The sequence below is a fragment of the Agelaius phoeniceus genome, chromosome 1 (genome assembly GCF_051311805.1).
Source record: "Agelaius phoeniceus isolate bAgePho1 chromosome 1, bAgePho1.hap1, whole genome shotgun sequence".
Lineage (NCBI taxonomy): Eukaryota > Metazoa > Chordata > Aves > Passeriformes > Icteridae > Agelaius > Agelaius phoeniceus.
In genome coordinates, this window is record NC_135265.1 from 52695971 (window position 1) to 52715762 (window position 19792).

The window sequence follows — 19792 nt, forward strand, 5'->3', positions numbered from 1 at the left end:
TCTAGTTTTGCCACAAGTGTCTTCAAGTTTCAAGTTGTTATAGTTTCTGCCCCTCCCTTTTTCTTTTTCCCCAAAATTTCAGCTTTCCATGCCAGTGGTCCAAAAACTAAGAGTCTGCTGAAGATAAACTAAGATATAAACTAAGATAGGATGTCTCTTGGGAATGTACCTCTCCTAAAGACAAAAAGTGAGAGACTCTACATTTCAAGTTCATTTTTCTAGTAGAAGGAAGTTTCTCTGAGTTTTAACTTTTGTTTCAATACAAAAAAAGCCCTGCCATGCTGATAGAATCAATTATAGCCTTTTCTTCTGTTTTCAGACCCAAACTCAAAAAGCACTAAAGCATCAGTGCACTTTTGCCTGGTACCTGGCAGTGTAATTGCGTCATTCACTAAAAATTACAACTGACTTCACTATAAGAGAAGGAAATGAGAAGCTGGCAGGCAAGTTCTGACTCGTCTTAAATATACACATGAGGAGCACAGTGTATCAGTGGAAGTGCAGATAGGACCAGACCCTGGGGTTTCTATTCACATTACATGGCCTGTTCACAAATGTGAAAGGGGAGTACACTGTCAGCCTCCTACACTTATTAATTGTTTTCTGTTTGGGGAAGATTAAGTTTTGAAGAAAAACATCCAGTAATCACTGGAGTACTATTTATATCATCATAAACTTGTGTCAACTTAACTGACTTTAATAATGTGATTATTATTATAAAACCCAGCAAGTCTTATCTCCCCCACTGTACACGTCCTGTGGTAATGAGGAATTCTCCTTCTTTTCCTTCTCCCTTCTGCTTCTTCACACAATACCCAACTTAACTCAATTTTCCCCTGCTCTTCTTCCCTAGCTGTCAGTCACTGTCACATCACTTTGCATCATATGCATCAAGTTTTTCCATCAAGTAAGCCAATTCTAAAGCTGCCTTCCCAGAGGCTACACAGATTGTGCAAGCTGGAAGAGCTCAGGAAGGAGTAAACTGGACAGTAACAAAGGCTCCCAGAGCTGCCTCTGCCTGCCAATCTCTCATGCAAGCATACACAGGGTGCTTTATATAGGCCATGCCTCCAGGGCCAGAATCGTGTGTGAGCCCGGCCAGCAGACCTCCTGTCCACACCATTAATCACAGCAGGGAGGGGGAAATGGCTCATTGCACTGCATCACTGATGTTGTCCATTCTGTGTGCTACAGATTACAGCGTTGCATTCAGTATCCCCTGACTTCTGAAGCCCATGATTCAAGAGAGGGAGCAAAACTTCTTAACAGGAGTGTTTACCTGTGGGCAGCAGAGGTTAGGCTAAGAAAGCTGCACTTAGTGAGTTTAGACAGCTACAGCAAGGCAAGCTTTCCAAGGCATGTTTTTTCTACTGTTAAATCTTTGGTAGTTTTCCTTCCCTCTCCCAAAATGATAGATTTGAGGGACTTTTCTGTTCTGAAGCATTGTTTTCAAAGCTCTCAGTCCATTTCCAGTATAGTTTTTCTGTGAGACTTGTGCAAGCCATCCTTCATGGCTGACTAACTTCAGGTATAATTGAGTAAGAGCTTCCTGCAGTATTCTGGCCTTCCTTAAAGGTCCTGTGCTTTGCTGGAGAAAGCTATGGCTATTTATGGATACCCTTTCAGAGCAGCAGAGATTTATTTCCCTGGCTGCCAGTGATATTAGAAGTTGTATAACTACATTTTTGCTCACAGCTTTTAAACATGATACTTTATTGATCTCTTTTATGCTTAAGCAGCTATAAATAAGCCCTTCAAAATCTGCATCATCCAGGTTCCACTCTTGCACATGACATGACAAACTTCTTGCTGTGCCCTGACCTTGGTGCTGCAAGGCTCATCAATATCAGTTCTGTACAGAACTTGCAAGGTTCTCCAGGTCTTCCTGGAAATGTTGGTGTTCAACTCAGTGTTTTCTAAATCCACCCTCCAGTAAGCTCTAAGCTCTTATCAGACTTTCTTGCTGATTTTGGGCTTCATGGTGAAGTGCTTCCCTTGGTCTCAGGCTGCCTTGAAGTGGGCACACATGAGATTTTATTTTGATGTTCTTGAAAAAAGCCTGCCTGTTTGTAGAAGAGCAGTGCTGCCTATTCTGGAACAGACACACCTTTTGGTAGGTGGCCATGCCTTAAATTACAAAGTAGATGTATCTGTTCAGAGATCACCAGGCTTGATGTTGGGTTCAAAGCTTGCATGAGACATCTCTGGGTTCTGAGGCTTATCTCAGGGTTACACCAACTTCTTCCTCATCACTGGATGTCTTGTAGTGATATGTAGTAATATCCTTCCAAAGCTGTGATATTAAGGAGAATATGTGCCTATATTCACATCTTCCAAGAGGTGGAATAGAGCTGTAGGGCTCACTTGCTTTGAGACTTCTGCATTTGGCTAATTATAAAGTGTCTAGTCTGGTTGAAATATCTGAGGATTAATCTTCAGATATGTCACTATGTTCTTAGGTAGTTCTGTTTACTTTTTAATCACATAGACATCAGAGATGGGATGTTTTCTGGGTGTTGTAGTTTGTTTGGAATAGTACAGCAAAAAGTGCTATTTTTTTATCCTTTTCAGTACTTTTAAGAAAGGTGTCAGTTTAAGAGGAATTTAAGCTGCTAGCATTGTTTCTAGAACTAACAGAAATCTGTAATAGTAATTTAAGGTTTGCTTTTCTTCTGAGATAATTTTGCTTTCACCAAAATTTTCCATATCTGCAAAATAAAAAAGGATTTCACATCTAGTGATTTTAAACAATCAGTGAAATAATTTATGTCAATGAAATTCTGCTATGTATCATATTTTTTTTGTGAAGTGACTACAAAACAAAAAAAAAACCAAACCAAACAAACAAAAAGAAAGGGTGGAAAATATTGAGTACAGCAAATGGCCAGGATGGCAAAAACAATCAATAAGATTGTCAAATAAGATACAATCATATTTCATAGAATCATAGAACAGTTTGGCTTGAAAGTGACCTTAAAGTTCGTCTTGTTTCAACCCCACTGCTGTGGGCAGGGACACTTCCCACTAGACCAGGCTGCTCAAAACACCATCCAACTTGGCTTTGAACATTTCCAGGGGTGAGACATCCACAACTTCTCTAGGCAACCTCTTCCAGTGTCTCGCCACTTCAATTTTGAGTTCAAAATATAATTCAGAAATGTATCTTTCTTAGATGTTGATGGGAATGTTTCTCCTACAGTGTGCCCCAGACACTGATAAATAATGAAGAATTACAAATGTTTCAAGGTGACAGTAATTTCAGGTAAGATAAGGAACATTCTAGGCTAAAGACAGATTAACCTTATGGAAGCTCCATGAGGCTAAAAAAATAGGCTGTTTGAGGACATATTTCCTTTCTTGGCAATTGCAGCCATCATGTTCTTTTAACACCAAGTGCTGTTGGCAGCACACAAGCTGTAGCGTAGTTGGTGTAGTCTTTTATTTTACATGTGACTGTTGGATTTGTAGTTCCTTTTCCTTCCCACTTCTTGCAGTGTGCTAGGGTAGTTTATTGGTAAGTTAAAAGCCAATGTCAAGTCCTCTGTACAGTAAAACTGGGAGCCTGCTGACATGCATCACTGTGCCATGGCATGACTGTTGCAATCCATCTTGACCAGTGTGTTTGAAAGTTGAGCTACATATAATCAATTGCACTCTTAAACTTTAATGTCTTTGACTGCACCATGTAGCACTGCATTAATTTAGTGGTGCATTCAGGCTCTGCATTTTGGGTCCAAGGGCCTACACCACCTGGCCTGGGCAGTGCCTGACACGGCGCTGTGTGATTAATGCAGAAGCCTTTCCTTCCTCTCAGCCTGGGCAGGAAGCTCGGTGCAGCCCTGCTGAGGCACTCCTCTCTAGAGAAGAAGAAGCCAAAGAAAAGATCCCCCAAGCCACTGAATCCTTGCAGGGGGCCCAGAAGTGCATGGCATGTTTCTGAATGAAAGGGATGAGTAGCTGAGCTGGTTTGCAGAGGGGAGATGAGGGTGGGGGCAGGGCTAAAAAGGCTTTTCAGGTCAGAAGGAGGAAGCACACCAATATGAAGAGCACTGTTCATATTGGAAATCATTACTGGAAATCAATCAGATTTTTTCAAGAGTGCACAGCCAGCTAACAGATTCTCAGTAGCAAGTTTTCCACTTGAATGAAGTTTTTGACAGTCAATGACTTAGGATTTGTCTCTAATGACAAATCTCTTTTTTCATTTTGGGACAAACATTATATAGGTGCTGTTTGTATTCAGCAGCATCAGTAACAAATTTTAACCTTGCATCCATGAAAAAAGCCACTGTAAAAGCAAACAGCCAGGAACATTAAATGAGCCATATGCAATGACTTACTAATTCATATACATGGCAGATACCCCTCCCATGGCCTTCCTGAAGCAAAGGGATCTAATGGTGGGTGAAGTGGAAGAAGTGGGTAATACTAGCTAAAATAGGCTGTGCTGTGTCATAAGTTACATTTTCGCTGGATTTTTTTTTTTTCCGAAAAGCTGACTTTAAAGATTAGAAAGAAGGGAGATTGAAAGATGCAATGGGCAGCACTGTTTCAAAAGCAATCCTTTATTTTTTGGAGGACATGGAGAGCCATCTAATCCAATTGAGTGCCTCTGAGCTATAAACAGTATAGCTTGCAGTCTCCTGTCGAATCTCATGTTCTGTCTCAAGGGTTGCAACACATAAATGGTGCTGGACTCCGATGAGCAAGTTTGGAGGAGCTGCAGTTCCATGAATGTCAACAAATGTTTTAAGTTTAAGATGCCAGTTTGAAGATAAATGGAATAGAATTAATAAGCAGCAGTAATGGCTTTGTAATTGAAATTGTATAGACATTAGAGGTACATAGGGTGTTAGTAATCATGTTAATTATTTGTTAACAGAAAGGCAAAGTAATAAAATGAAAAATCAAAAAGCTTAGTTGTTCACATGCAGATCTAGGGGGACATTTTGTAACAGAAATAACTGCTTTTGCTTCATCCTCAGGGTGATGCTATATGTGTCGAATTGTTTTTTTTCTCAAAAAAGCGGAGCAATCTAAAATTCTAAGTATAGAGTATACTTAGAATTATACTTAGATATAGTTAGATATGCTTAGAATATACTATACAGCAATAGTAGGGGTGAAAATAACCACATTTTAGAAACCTCATACAGCATCCCTCCCCAACACTGAGAGGAAGCACTGCTGCTAGGAAGGGTAAAGATAAATGGAATTACTTTTCTATCAGAAGTATAATACTCTTTATTAGTTAGTTATGTGTGCCTAGAATAGATCAGCTGTCAGGGAGAGCAAGTAGATTAACATGTACCTTGTGAGCTGTCAGGAGCAGATCAGTGTGGGTTTTTTTAAATAATAATTACCCCCTTCCAGAGAAATATTTCAGACAAAAGCACAGCTGCTTTATTAAGGGTGCCTTTTGTGCATAAGGATGAATATTCCAGTTTGTTCTCTTCATTTTTTGTGTAAATATAATACCATATTTACATAAAACTCTGCTAGGAAATGGTGCCATTTGCTGTTAAAGCTTGCATAATAAAATTGTTTGTCAGGGATTTAATTTGGTTGAAGTTTGTTATTTGTGCTAGCAGCTCAGAGGGGCTGCAGCTTGCTTTGAAGCCTGGCAATGCCCTTGCCCTGGGCAAGCCATAATGCAAACAGCTGTCCTGGGATTCAGTGTGGCAGGGCATGTATCTTTTTTTTGCACCTTGACCATTGCTCAGAGGTGAAGGCAGCTGTTTGCTTCCCTGTGGTCAGAGGAGCTCTTTGAGCACCAGATCCACCATTCTGGCACATTTCAGAATTCTCTCTGGTCTGGCAGCTTGGCTAAGGTCTTGGAGCAAGTAACTCTTGGTGGTCAAGAGGGTGTGGAGCTCCTGGGAGCCACCCAGGAGTCTGAATGGAGCAGCTGTGAACGAGGTCAGTTCTGGTGGGAGCTGGACTTGGCAGGGGAAGGGTTTAAATATGCAATGTGTTGGACCCCTCTGTGGTGGGTTGACCCTGGCTGGATGCTAGGTGCCCACTAAAGCCTTTCTATTACTCCCATCCAAAACTGGACAGGGGAGAGAAAATATAGTGAAAGGTTCATTTATAAGGACCAGGAGATAACACTCACTGATTACTGTCATGAGCAAAACAGACTGAACTTGGGGATATTAATTTAGTAATATCCCAAATAATATCCCCAAGTAATATAGTAATATGCACTGATTTTTTTAGTAATAAAATCAGAGCAGGATTTATTGAGAAATAAATTGTAAAAACACTGTTTCCTCCCAACGCCTCCCTCCTGCTCAGGCTCTACCTCATCCTCACTAGCAGCACGGGGAGACAGGGAATGATGGTTATGGTTGGTTCATCACAAGTTGTTTCTGCCAGTGCTGAGGTAGAGGAGTCCTTCTCCTGCTCCAGCATGGAGTCCTTCCCACAGACATTCCTCTGCTAACTTCTCCAGGAATCCATCCCACAGGCTACAGTTCTTCACAAACTTCCCTAGCCTGGGTCCCTGTCCACAGGTTGCAGTCCTTCAAGGACTTGCTGCTCCAGAGCATGTCCTTGGGCATGGCTGCCCCAGAGGGTCACAAGCCTTACCAGCAAACCTGCTCCAGCATGGGCTCCCCTCTCCATGGCTCCACAGATCCCTTCCAGGTGCCTGTTCCTGCATGGGCTTACCCCAGGTTCACAGCCTGTTTTGATCATCTACCTGCTCCAGCCTGGGACTCATCCACAAGCTGCAGATGGATCTCTGTATATCCATGGACCTCCATGGGTTGCAGGGGCACAGCTGCCTCCCCATGGTCTGCACCACAGCCTGCAGGGGAATCTCAGATATGGCACCTGAAGTCCCTCCTGCCTCTCGTTCTTCATTGACCTTGTTGTCTGTGAAGTTGTTCCTCTCACACATTCTCATTCCTCTCTGACCACAATTATATCTATGTGCAATAACTTTTTTTTTAACCTGTCTCAAATCTTTTTTTACAGAGGTGTTACCATAATTTCTGGTTGGCTCAGCCTTGGCCAGCAGTGCATCTGTTCTGGAGCTGGCTGGAGTTGGCTCTGTTGGACATGGAAGAAGCTTCCAGCAGCTTCTCACAGAGAAGTCACCCCTGTAGCCTCCTGCTACCAAAATCTGACCATGCAAACCCAATATACCCTCCCAGAGTTCAGAAGGTCTACTTTGATCTTTGCCATTGTAACTTTGCATGTTAGAGTTAAGAACTGAGATTTTAGAGAGCTTTGTCAAATCATATTTAATTTAATTTTGACACTGAAGCCCAGTGATGGAGCAATGTGTGCAGCAGAACAGGACTCTGGATATGGTGCTGAGCTAGTGCTGGCAGCAGCAATAAGAAGACAGCCTGCTTAAATTTGTTTTTCAGGGCTGGCTAAGGAACTGGCTTTAGATCAATTCCCTTAGGAAAATCATATTCCCATCACAGAAAGCAGAGAAGTGCTAAATTCTTGGGAGACTTGCTGCTGGGGACTCGTCCTACACAGGGGTAGGTGATATAAGCAGTTGGCCAAGACTGTTGTGAAATATTTATGACATTGCTGCTGTTCTCCTCCGTGGAGTGATTGAATGAGAACCCCATTTCACCCAACATGTGTAGGTATTTACTGAGCAAATATCCATATACCAATATTTCACCTACAGGCCCAGTTTGATTGATACAGAAATAATCATTGTGTCTGCACATTTTTGCAAATGATGGGAACAATGGTATGCATACAGAAGCTAAAAAATGCTATGAATGTTTTAAAATCCTCTTTTGCTGCTTCTTCTTGCAAATATAGTAATCTAAATGTGACGGGATTTAGCAGGAGCCCAAAGAATAGAGAAAAAAATAATTGTGTTCTGTTCATAACTAATATCACACTTTAAAACCTGTTGAAGGATTGTAGGGGTTTGTGAGAGAGTGGTTTTTTTTAATTTGTGTATGAAATGCTGGAAAATTACTGTAGCTAGAGGTGAATTGTTGATCTTGGTCAGTCCTGAAAAACTTGTGCTGAAACACTTTTCTGGTGCTATGTTATTCAAAGCCTGAGTACATGGGTGTAGTCACCTAGACCTGAGATTTGGGTGAAGAAGATTTGGGATGGGAAGATTCCTCTTCCCATCTCTCCTCCCTGTCTCCAACAGCCCAGTCATGAGAAATGTAGGGGGAATTTCACTCCTTTCTGCAGCAGTCTGTGGTCAATTGCTAGGATTATTTGGATATCTTTCTCTAACCAATTCAGTAGATTTCACTTTACATGCATCATATCAACTTGACAGTGTAGCAGCTTTCAAAATAGCAAGTATTTTTAGGTACTTTGCTGTCATGTCAAACCAGAGCTTCAGACCTAAATGCTGTGACAGAACACCATTGTTTTGAGCTAATCTCAGGTTTCATTGTTGCACCAGATTGCCATCCTCAGCTTTGTGTGACGAAGTAATGCCTCTAAAGATGACAATGTAATAGGATGATATGTGCTATGAGGTGTCTTATGGACAAGTTAGCAGTAAGACAATTCATTAGCTGATGCATCTCAGTGTTACTCTTGCCCTTTTTCTCATGAGAATAGTGTTCTTTATCTCACAACATTAAGTAGAGACAGACTGAAATAGCAACAAGTTATTTTGTCTAGCTTATATGCAAAATCTCTACAGCAGGGACTGTCAAACTGAAGCTACATTTTATTTCTGCAGCTGTTTCTTCAGTGCTCTAACACTATTATTAATAGTACCTGTCACCTGTACAGCACCTCAGAGTTGTTAGCAGTTTGAGAAACATACAAACTTAGTGGAAAGCATCAAAAATTAAGTAAACACCCTACTTCTTACTGGCTAAACTCAATTCTAAAAATTACTTTGTAGCCTGGCTTTGCCTTTAGCTTAGTGAAACAGTCTCCCAGACAGCTATTACTCTTACTTTATGGTTTTGCTAGATCACTCCTGTTACAACTTTATCATAACATCTAGACTAGAAAGGCACTACTGAAAACAGTATGTAGAGTTTCCTTGTTTAACTTTCCAGGCCTCTTTAATTAAGTTAAGATGCTAATGTGATTTTGAACAAACACAGAAGCATATCTTGCTGGTAGTGCTAAAATCCTGCTAATAGCTGTAGAAACTCCATACAGTTAATGATTCTTGTTGATCTTGGTGAAGCAGTAGTAGCAGTAGAGACCTTAGTGTAGAAAGCAGTCTTTCTTAGTATCATTTTTATCAGCTAATCATTTTTAATTGCCATCAAGCGGGTGATGTGACAGGAAGACTTTGAGCTATTCTTGCAGTACCACCATTATTACAAAGCTGGAAAAAATATGTGGGGAAAAAAAAGTGTGCTGGAAATAAATTTGAAAACTTCTGACATTCATTTGCATTTCTGAAGGCTCTCTCAACATGGGTGGTTTCTATCCAGGGTAGAACACACGGTTCTGTTTATATATTTTTTAAATGAAATTGTGAAGCTTTGACAGCCTTTAAACTTTTGTTGTAGCCTCCTAAAATCCCCCCAGTGTGAGGCCAAGCAGCCTGTGCTGCAGAGCCCTGGCCAAGAGTCATTGCCAGCACCTGAACTGGTGGAAAAGCCACCTGGCCCTGCCTGCTGGGCCCCCTTACTCCCATATCCTCTCAACCCTTTCATAAGTCTGCTTGTATGAATGCACTGAGATTATAAAACCATTGTTCTGTGCCACAAAACCAGGTACCCAAAGTTACAATAGTTATAAAAAATGCCCAATGCAGTTTCTGTTTATTCCAAACTCCCTTTGGCCCTGAGGGAATCTGACTACCAGGCTAGTCAGCCCCTCCCAGCAGACTCAGCAAGCCTTTATGGTACTTCTGTTGTATCACTATTGAAAATAGTTCATGTTTTACTGTAAATTACTGTTATTTGCAACTTCTGGTTTTGCAGTTCCCACTGCACAGAGATCAAGCACCCAATTTTTCCTTTGTATCCATCAGTGTAAATCAAAATTAACTCCAGTGAAATCAGGCTAACCACAAGTGTAAACCTAGGAGGAATGAAAGGAAGATCAGTCTACAATCTACTTGGGATTTTTATTGGTAAATAGCAAAATTAATGCTGCTGTTCTGCAGACACAGGGTGACCTGCAAAGTACTAGCTCATGCATTACTAATGTATCTCTATTTAAATGCAGATTTTTGCTCCTAACAGAACTTCAGGGAAATCCTCTCCAGATAAACTGTAATAGGATACCAAATGGTGATTCAATATTTCACTTTAGCTTGTGTTTCAGCTTATTGATCTTAATTTTCTATCATTTTGATGCAGCATTTGCCTAGGGGGAAGAGTATTAAATTCACTATAATACAGCTTTTAATTAATAATTAATCATTTTCATATTCCCCACATTCATGCCGGCAGTGGCAATCTGCTTGTATTCCTTTCCTTGTTTCTATTTTCAGTGGTGGAAACCAGCAAGGTGGGACTTTACATATTTCAGGAAGTAATTGAGACACAGTTGAGAAAAGGCAGCATAGCATAAGTATCACAGTGTCCATGTGGAACATGCTTAACATGATAGTCTTTGGTCCTTAGCCATTTGTGGTGACAGTAGTGAGACCCTGTCTTGATTTGGTTTTGCCATATATGACAAGTTTAGGATGAAGTTTTTCTCTGGGCAAGTTTAGGATGAAATTTTTCTCTGCCTCCCTCAAGCACTGCTTAAGTTCACCTTCTAAGATGCACATGAAACCTTGATTTTTTTATTTTTTTTTTTTTTTTAGATAGATAAGCTCTCTTTTCTGGACTAAACTTTGGGTGTCCTAAATAATACAATGGAACATAGAAATTATGTTTATCAGTCTACTAGATCATGAATACATTCATTAAGAGGAATTACCTGATATTGAGAGTATTTTTGCAGCACTTGACATGATGACCTCCAATCTAGTTATAATTAGGCCATACTATTTCTCAGTTTCCAGGCTGAAAGCCAGCAGCACAAAGATTACAAGCAAGGCTTATGTACCAGCCACTCAAAGATAACTGATTTTCAGTACCAGCCACTCAAAAATAACTCCCCACTGTGGGTAGAAGTATAAATGGGATGAGATTTTAAAATAAATGTTTAGGTTTCAGGTTTTTGATTATTTCTGTAACTTAATTACCTTAATATAGGGTGCATTCTGTTATCATTTCCAGATGTTGTTCTTACATCCATAAGATTAATGAATTTTCAAAATTTTACTTCTGAAATTAAAATTTTTCATATAGCATCCTAGGATTTGTATACTTTTTTTTTAATTATCAGAGTAAGAGCAATAAAATAGTGGAAATTGCCAGTCTTGTGGTTACGCTGGGTATTTTTCTCATCAACAATCCATTATCAGTAAACTCAGTTTGCTTGGAACCAAAGCACTAAACAAAACTTCTAATGGTGAGAGGTATTTCAGTTAATCACTTATGGGTTTAACAAAATCAAGATTTTAAAGAGACTACTATTGGTCAAAAAGAAAGCTTTCAGTGATCCAAAGTAAGATTTATTTTAATTGGAAAATTATAGAATTTCCAGGGGTTTTGAGTTTTGGATTTTTCTTTTAATCACAGTGTGGAATCCTTTATTAAAATTGGATTTGGTACTAAATTATAGCAAAACTATTTACTAAATAGTAAAATATAAAGAGGGGGTTTTCTTCAGAATCCGTTTCTTGAAAAGTAATCATTGTAGTGAAAATGAGTATTGTAATAGGTAGGGTTTTTTCCCCCAAGATGTAAGTTCTTGGTAGGACTTACAAATAAAACTGAAATTCATTTTAAAAAAAGGGAATGGATCAGGTGTGAACTAATAAAACTTACCACTTCTCTGACCTTGTAAACTTCCATCAGAATGCATGACACAGCAGAAGTTTGCCTAGCAGCAGTAGGTTTGCACATCCTCTTATTTCCTTTACCAGCTCAAAACTAGGTTTTTACATTAATTACTGTTCATTTATTGAATGGAAAACATACATTTTTAATTATGTTAGTTGAAATGTTGGCTAGTGTGAAACCAAGTGCTTGGAATTGGTCCATTTGATCAGCAGTTGGCCACGTGAATCAGCAGTACTGTTTAACAGTTTTTGCATTTTTTTTCATTTCACTATTTCACACTGTGATCCTTGCCCAGCAGAAAACCTGGTAAAGATAAAAGGCTCCATCTAGTGGGCTAGAATTTTCTATTGAAAGGGGAAAAAAAAGGCTCTCATTTTCACTTGATTTTATGCACTAAGAAATATGGCTTTAGATTTAGTTTCATTAAGCTGCCATGTTGTTGTTAATTCTTGCCTTCTGCAGAGCCATTATTTTATATGCAAAGCTACGAAACATTGAGTATTATTCTGAGTCTTGAGCAAGAAGCAATAAATGATACTAAACGAGTGGGTTTATACAGTAGTTCATCAAAAAAGTTCTTCCTCCCCACCCCCTTCAAGTTTCAATATATAGTAACCAAAAGAAGATAATTTGTGTGTCAGTAAATGTTTTAAAGTATTTAAGCTTCTTTCCTACTTAAAACTGACTGGAAACACTCATAGCTTGACCACAGCACTTAACACAGTATTTTGGGAGTATTTATACTCAGGGAACTCTACCCATGTGTTACCTCAGCACTAAATGACTTGTTTACCTACAAATTGGGAAATTTGTGTTTTCTGGCAAGACACAGCCCCTGTGGCCTCTGCTGTGTCTTCCAAAGGCAAACACCAAAACTCATCCATCCTGGCATCTGTCTAGGAGCCTGCCTGGTACTGTTGTGTGTCCAAAAGAATCTTGATGGAATCTAGCACCTTTATTTTAGGTACACAATTAATATAGTACAGTAGTACTGGGGTTTTTTTTCCTTTTCTCTTTGCTGGATTTCTGCACTGCATAGCAGTTATGCTCCCCGCTCCTGAACTTGAAATGGCAGGATTCTTCCATTTGCAGTAGTGAAACTTGGGTGTTACTCTCATGCCAACAAATTCAGCTAGCAGCTGAAACCTCCTTTTCAGTTCACTTCAAGCTCGTAACAAGTGTAGGAGCAGGAATAAGTAGAGCAAGCACAGATTTGGCAAAGAGACACTGAACTATATATCCTGGCTTTTGTCTGAACGTCCTTCCTTTTAAAGCAGTAGAGTCTGGCAAGATCAGTTCCTCCTGTGCAGCTTCCAGCAAGGGCCAGACAGTGCATGCATTGTAGTAATGCACTACACCCAAGTTTACTACAGCCAGCATTCATATCCAGCACCGGAAAATGTGTCTCCTGTGCAAATCACATAACTTAGAGCATACTAAGTTGTTTTGCACTCCTTTTGACTACAGGGAGATCCTCCTTTGCATTTGGTCACTTAATAGCAAATCCAGAGGATTTTTACTTTGGTAGCAATGCACAATTTGGCAATTCTGATAGATCACACAGACTTGCTGATCTTCCAGAACAATCCTCCCCAGCTGCAGCTATCATTGTATCCTACCTGGAAATGTTTTTCTGACCTGCCAGTGGGAAAGAGCTATAATTTGGCTTGTTTTACAAGCTAAATCAAAGGATAGTATTAGAGTTCTTACTCTGAACCTTCCTATGAGCAAGGACTACCACAGAACTGAGTAATTCTAGAGTGCCTTTGAGGAAGTTGATATGTTTGCAACATGCAAACAACGCTATCTCAAAAGGGAAGAAATGAAAGGCAGAACTTAAACTGTATGGTTTGCTATTTGTTATTTCTAATGTACACAAACACCTACCTCACATGCAATAGAAGAAAAGGTTCAAGTCCCTTAACTCAAAGTTGCTAAATATCACTTTTCACTGCTGGCCTTTGTTTAGAACTGTTCATGTTTTAAAAGATTATAGGCTTGTTGCTGAGCTAAAGCAAATCCCAAGTTTGGAATTACAGTAAGATTCTCTTTGTTTTACATTTTCTAGCACTAGTATTTGAACTGATTCAAATGAAATACAAATTTCCAGATGTGAAACCCTGAGGATTATCCAACACACTGCTTTTGTAATAACCTGGTGTAAACTCAAACTGTTAATATGGGGATTAATTTATTGCCTCTTAGGGTCATTGAAAAATCTCATACAAGCCTTCTAACTAGGTAATGTTTATCCAGTTTGAATTTATTTAGCTACTTTTTTGTTCTTTGTGGGAGCAGTGGTCTTTCAAATCAATGCACTGATGTTGTTTTATTGTTGTAGAGAACCACTCAGTCTTTTCCTTACTTTTCACAGCTAACCAGGTGCTGAAGTTTGGAACACTGGTCAGTACTTCCAACACCTATGACAACTCCGGGATCGTGACCATCGAGACGGACAAACCTTTGCTGTGGACAATGGCTATCAAGAGCTAAGATCAGCTACAGCTGCCTTTTCTGATCTGACACGACTCAAATTACTACAAAATTTCACTGAATTAAGACACTAAAACTGCTGCAAGATATAAGCAGGCACTGATTTTCTGTATTGAATGAAAAACAAGTATGAAATAAAAGTCACTTGAGACTGAATCAAAATTACTTGCTGTTATAGAGTACTTCATTCTGGTACATCTACTTAATCAGAAGATGCATGAGCAGCCATTCAGTACAACCACAAACCGAAATGAATGTAAAGAAACTGCTGCTGCTTATCTGGTTAGTTCAGGCTACTTTTACAAAGTATTTTATTCCAATACTCAACTATTATTCCTGTCCTGCCAAAAGGAAATACAGTATCCAGTTGCACATAGTAAAACTGTATCACAAGGTGATAGCACCAAGATTAACTAATCTCATTTTTCTGTCCTGGTTTGTTACATAGGTAGGTGCTGGTGAAGATTTCTCAAGAATAATAATTGAACTTTTCTACTTAGAAGCAAGTTAGTGTACTGAAGCAAGTTAGTGTACTGAAGAAGCTTCAGTTTTGCTGCAGTACCAGTATCAGTTGTCCCAGCATTAAGTGCTTTTAAAGTCTGTAACAGAAGTACCGTTGTACCTTCTGCAAATACTAAATGCTTACAATAAGATTTTTAAGTGAATTAAATGTCTTAATCTCAATCTGAGGAGGAAGAGCATTGCATCTACCAGAGTTTTTGCAGGCTTAGTTCTTAAAATCAAAATATGCAATAATATAAAATAATAAAAACTTCCAGGTCAACATGCAGGGGGCCAATACAATTCTATGTACAGAACATGATCCAAAATGGGTATATATCCTATCCAATGGTGTGAGCAAGTTGTGGATTTGCTGAAGGACTGCTTAGTGTCTCTGACAACTAGATTATCCTCAAATGGTATATCTCAGTAATCAATTATGTCTGGGTTTTTTAATTATGCCATCAGAATAAGGACTGGCAATGCAATTTCTTTGTTTGACATGAGATTTTTTTCCTGTCAAGTACATACTACAACCTAGTAGCATGACCTCCAAATGCAGAAAGGAATTAGTGATAATGATGGTGATTCCAGAAATGACTGACAGGAATTCCCATACACTTTTACACCACTTGAAAGAAAGGCTGTTTTCTTGCAGTCCGCTTTTGCTAGAGCAATGCTGTTCCAAAGCTTGATTTACTGCTTTGTAAACAGCCCCTGAAGAGGGGTCATACAGCTTAGGCAACCTCATTAGAATGCAACACCGACCCAGCTTCAAGCAGGACATTGGACTAGAGATTGTCCAAGCTTCCTTCCCACTTGAATGATTCTACTATGGTTAAATGAAGTAACAAAACAAGTAAAGCACACAACTACTATTACCAAAAAAAAAAAAAGCAAGCCTGCAGAGAGGTATGATCACATACACTTTAAAAAAAGCAGTAAGATGACAACAACGTTTGAAAACGCAAACTGAGCTTGTTTAATATCAAACAAATTAAAGCTGTGAAATCACTGCAGCAGGTGTCACAACTGTCTTCTTCATGATGAATATTCAGCCACCTCTGTTGAGAGAACAAAGGAATCAGTTTCAACTAATGAAGTGTGATCAAGTGATCCCACCTAAAGTCTTACTTATCCTCCCACCACTGCCTTGTTAGGACAACCATTACAGCTTATCTCCCATTTTCAAACACTCCTTGCCTAGATGACCACTCTTACACTTATAAGGGAGTCACATATTACAGACACAGAATGGTCTTTAGCCTCTTCCAGTGCTGGAGAGGGGATGACATTAGCTCTGGAGAATATGGTACTGTTAGTATGTCACTACCATGGGGCCAGTCAACCTGAAGTTCAAATTCTTCATGATGTAATATTCATTCCAAAAGGGATTTTACAAGATGCAGTTACACCTAAAACAACATTTCAAACATATCTAGCACTCAGTAAATGAAACAAGGCCAACCTTGTTCTGTGCCCTCTTCCTACAGCATACCCACTCAGTTTTCTTTACCTTACCACCCATTATCCATTTACTTTGGATACCCAGGCTATAAAGTGGAAATAGCATTTAAGATCCAAATGAGGTAAATGTTCTGTGGTCAAACATACACTGAGCAACTGGAAATCAAAATATCTAGCGTTCAGTTTTGAAGCAGAATACTCAGAAAAAACCTTGAGAACAGTGGTTCTAATACTTTGCAGCATACTGAATTAACATAAAGTTCATTAACATTGTTCATAAAGTCCTTTAAATCAAGTAATACTTGTCATATTACACTAACATGTGAAATGCAGACACAAAAACAACATGGGTCCCACAGGGCTCACTAATATCCTCCATTTAAAACTGAGGACGTAAAAATTTAGTGAAACTGAAGGCCGTATTCACTTACACAATTATATTGTTGATGGGGATATGGATCAATTTGACAAAGAAACCAATAAATCCCATTATTGCAAAGCCTATTGCTGTTGCCATGGCAATCTTCTGGAACTCTGCAAAATAACAAAAAGAAAATTTGTTAGGATGTCTCATGTATGGCATACATATGTGCACTGCAGAGACCAAAGGAGAGATCTCTCTTTACAGGACTATGTTAATACTGGAAACACTTCAAAGTCTGCACAGATGTTGAGAAACAAATCCACTTTTTTAGAAGACAGATGAGATTTTCAGAGAGAAGATGGAGATTTCCACAAAGAATGGCTGATCGCAATCTTTTTTAACATAAGCAGAATCAAAAATACCCACTATGACAATTCATAGAACTTTTATCCCATTATGTTTTCTTTACATCCCTACGAGCACTGAAAGTAATCTTTAATACAGCATCAAAAATAGAAAATCTGTATTTATGTCTGTCACAGGAGGACAGCACTCTAAGACCCCACAAAAATCGAATACTTGGGATATTTTCAATTACTTTAGGACAGCAGCCATGAAATTAACAAAGGTCAACAGCCCCTCAGAAACCCTGCCAATCTGACAAGGAATTAAGTTCCTTATGGATCTCAATAGCAAACTTAAGTCCCAGACCTGCTCACTCTGAGCATGTAAATAAAGCACTGTAACTTTCAGAGGACTAGCTGTATTCTGGTTTTAGTTATAGCTTCTCTCCAGGGCCTTTCTAGTCCAAAACCTCCTCTTCCCTACTCCCTGCAACAAAATTGCTCCTGTCGCAATCAGGCAATGACTGACAACTGCGGAGCACTGAATTTCAGCTACTTAATCTCTCTCCTAAAGTGAATTTTAGTACCACTTACACACCTACATACATGTGTTTACAATAGCCAGAACCTTAAACACACTGACATTTAGACAACTAAAGCTCAAGTTTAAATCTCACAGTGGCAGCTGAGAAACATCCACAGCAAACAAATCAACAGAAGTGACGTATGGAAAGACACGTGCTAAGATGCAAGACGAAATAAGGATTGTGTTCTGGTTTATTGTGTGCTTTACCTTTCCTGTCAGGCTTGGTGCATCTCTTAACAAGTCGTATGGAATCTTTCACAAACTGACGGCTGGGTTCCACAAATTGCATTACCTGATCCATGATTGCCTGCAAAGACACACACATTTAGCATTGATGGTTCCACATATACACTGAAAATCAGACTTTTTCATTACATTAGTAACAGTTACCTACAAAATTTGTTAAAGGCTTAAGGTAAGTGTTATATTCCAACCTAAGATACTTCCACTTTTCAGGAAATGAAGACACTGTTTCAATAAATAAACATGAGGGCCTATTTCTGACTGCAAAAGAAAAAATATGGAAAACTGCGCCTTTCAGCCCAGAAGAGGAAAACAGCCCCATCACAGCTGGGCTTTCAGCTCACGCCCTACGCCGTGTTCCAGAGAGGTCTAAATAGACAAAAGCCGCCGGTTTGAGGGGACCTCCACGCCAAAAGCTGCCGAGGGCTGGTGAGCACGGAGAGAGAGCGCTGTGCCCGAGCCGTATCCTCAGAGCAAGCGTGTACCAGCATTACCACGGCACATAGGACACCACCGGCGGGATTTGCTCCCACTAATGCATACGGACCCCCTGGTAGGAGCTGGTAGAAGGCTCCCGGTATGATGCCGGCCCCTCTCGCGTCCCAGCGACCCCCTTCCCCCTCGCTCCGGCCGAGGTCCCCCTGCCTGCCGCAGTCCCGGCAATGCCCCATCCCTGGCCCTATCCCAATCCTCGCTGCCCAGCCCTGATCCCCCTCTCCCCGGGCCGGGGAACACCCGGGCCCCCCGAGCCGCCCTCACCGCGGGCCGAGGGACACGTCGCACTGAGCGGCGGAGCGCGTGACGTCACCGCGGCGGGCGGGGCGGGTTTTGGGTGGAAATTGAAGGGTTTTGGGGGCGGGGTTTCACTTGGATTTTTTTCCTCCTTTCCGGTTTCCGGGGGCTGTCGCTCCTCCCGCCTCGCCGGCGGGGCGGGCACAGCGGGGAGGGCCGGTCCGCCCCTGCAGCGCCTCTGCGACTCCTGGCAGCGCGCCTGCTTCCCGTGCCCTTGGAGCCTTGGGACCCCGGGGCGTCCTAGCGGGAAATAAAGGGAAGAAGGTGTCACTATTCTCCCAGGCAAACAGCGACAAGGATGAGAGGAGTAGTCTCAAGCTGGGCCACGGAGGTTTAGGTTGGACGTTAGGAGGAATTTCCTCATAGCCAGGGTGATTAGATATTGGAATGGGCTGCCCAGGGAACTGGTGAGGTCGCTGTCCCTGGAGGTGTTTAAGGAAAGACTGGATATGGCACTCAGTGCCATAGAATAGTTGTCAAGGTGGTGTTAGAGCATAGGTTGGACTCCATAATCTTAAAGGTATTTTCCAGCCTAATTGATTCTCTGGATATGCCTGTAACAAATGCTCTTCGGTGAAAAGATGGTAAAAAAAAATGCAAAAACAAAACAAAAAAAAAAACCCACAACCAACCAAACCCCCCCCTCCCCCTCCCCAGTGTAAAACTGGTTTTCAGGAATGCTGGAGCCACTGTCAACTAAGGGACTTCATCACCTTTGAAAACACGGGCTTTTTCTTGCATAGAGAAGTGTGCAGTGCCCAAAGGTGGGAAAGCTCGGTACATTTCAGCTCCACGGGTGTAGCATAGGACAATTCCTTGCCTGAGGGGGAAAGAGGCCGTCAGTGCCTGAAGGGAGCGCTTCCCTGCTGCTTCAGTTTGTAACAGATAAAGGAAGAACAAAGACAAAATGGAATTACTGTTTTTATACTTACTTTGTTTTTGATGTTATTGATTTTCCTCTAGAGCTCTATTCCGAGTTGACTCCACCTTTGAGTTTATATTAAGCCTCCAAAGTTTATTAATTATTCATCAGACTGTGGGGCCTCTGCAGCCAGTTTAGCGAATGCTTTGCTGATCTCAACTCCCTGTTGAATCTCAGTGTGCACAAAATATTTTTCTGGGCTTAAATTTTTGCTGACAATCTTCACTACAGGTAAAGTGCCATCACATCACAGTGGGG

The 19792-nt window shown here is 40.6% G+C and overlaps 2 protein-coding genes across 6 annotated transcripts in view; one reads left to right on the plus strand and one right to left on the minus strand.

The window, feature by feature from the left end:
- Positions 1-14480, plus strand: part of TPK1 (thiamin pyrophosphokinase 1) — a 304375-nt gene extending 289895 nt beyond the window's left edge. For all 4 annotated transcript variants that reach the window (XM_054639468.2, XM_077178868.1, XM_054639477.2 and 1 more), the window contains one exon: positions 14197-14480. In XM_054639468.2, coding sequence (XP_054495443.1) covers positions 14197-14315 — 119 coding nt within the window. In that variant the 3' untranslated portion in view covers positions 14316-14480. The remainder of the gene's footprint in view (positions 1-14196) is intronic.
- Positions 14481-15729: 1249 nt separating this feature from the next.
- Positions 15730-18698, minus strand: SEC61G (SEC61 translocon subunit gamma). 2 transcript variants are annotated; one of them, XM_054639506.2, is made up of 4 exons: positions 18580-18698; positions 17785-17884; positions 16715-16817; positions 15730-15880 (listed from the first exon to the last, which is right to left on the minus strand). In XM_054639506.2, exons 2-4 carry the CDS (start codon positions 17876-17878, stop codon positions 15871-15873), a joined length of 207 nt encoding a protein of 68 aa, XP_054495481.1. In that variant the 5' UTR covers positions 17879-17884; positions 18580-18698; the 3' UTR covers positions 15730-15870. The 2 variants fall into 2 exon arrangements, with proteins under 2 accessions (XP_054495481.1, XP_054495473.1); XM_054639498.2 differs by lacking the exon at positions 18580-18698 and having other exon boundaries at positions 17785-17902.
- Between the last annotated feature and the right edge of the window lie 1094 nt (positions 18699-19792).

Excerpts from the sequence above, each read along its gene's own strand:
- SEC61G (XM_054639498.2), bottom strand. The coding sequence starts at position 17,902 with ATGTGTGTGTCTTTGCAGGCAATCATGGATCAGGTAATGCAATTTGTG. Across the intron at positions 16,818-17,784 it reads CACCAAGCCTGACAGGAAAG|AGTTCCAGAAGATTGCCATG; the intron begins GTAAAGCACACA and ends GTTATTTTGCAG.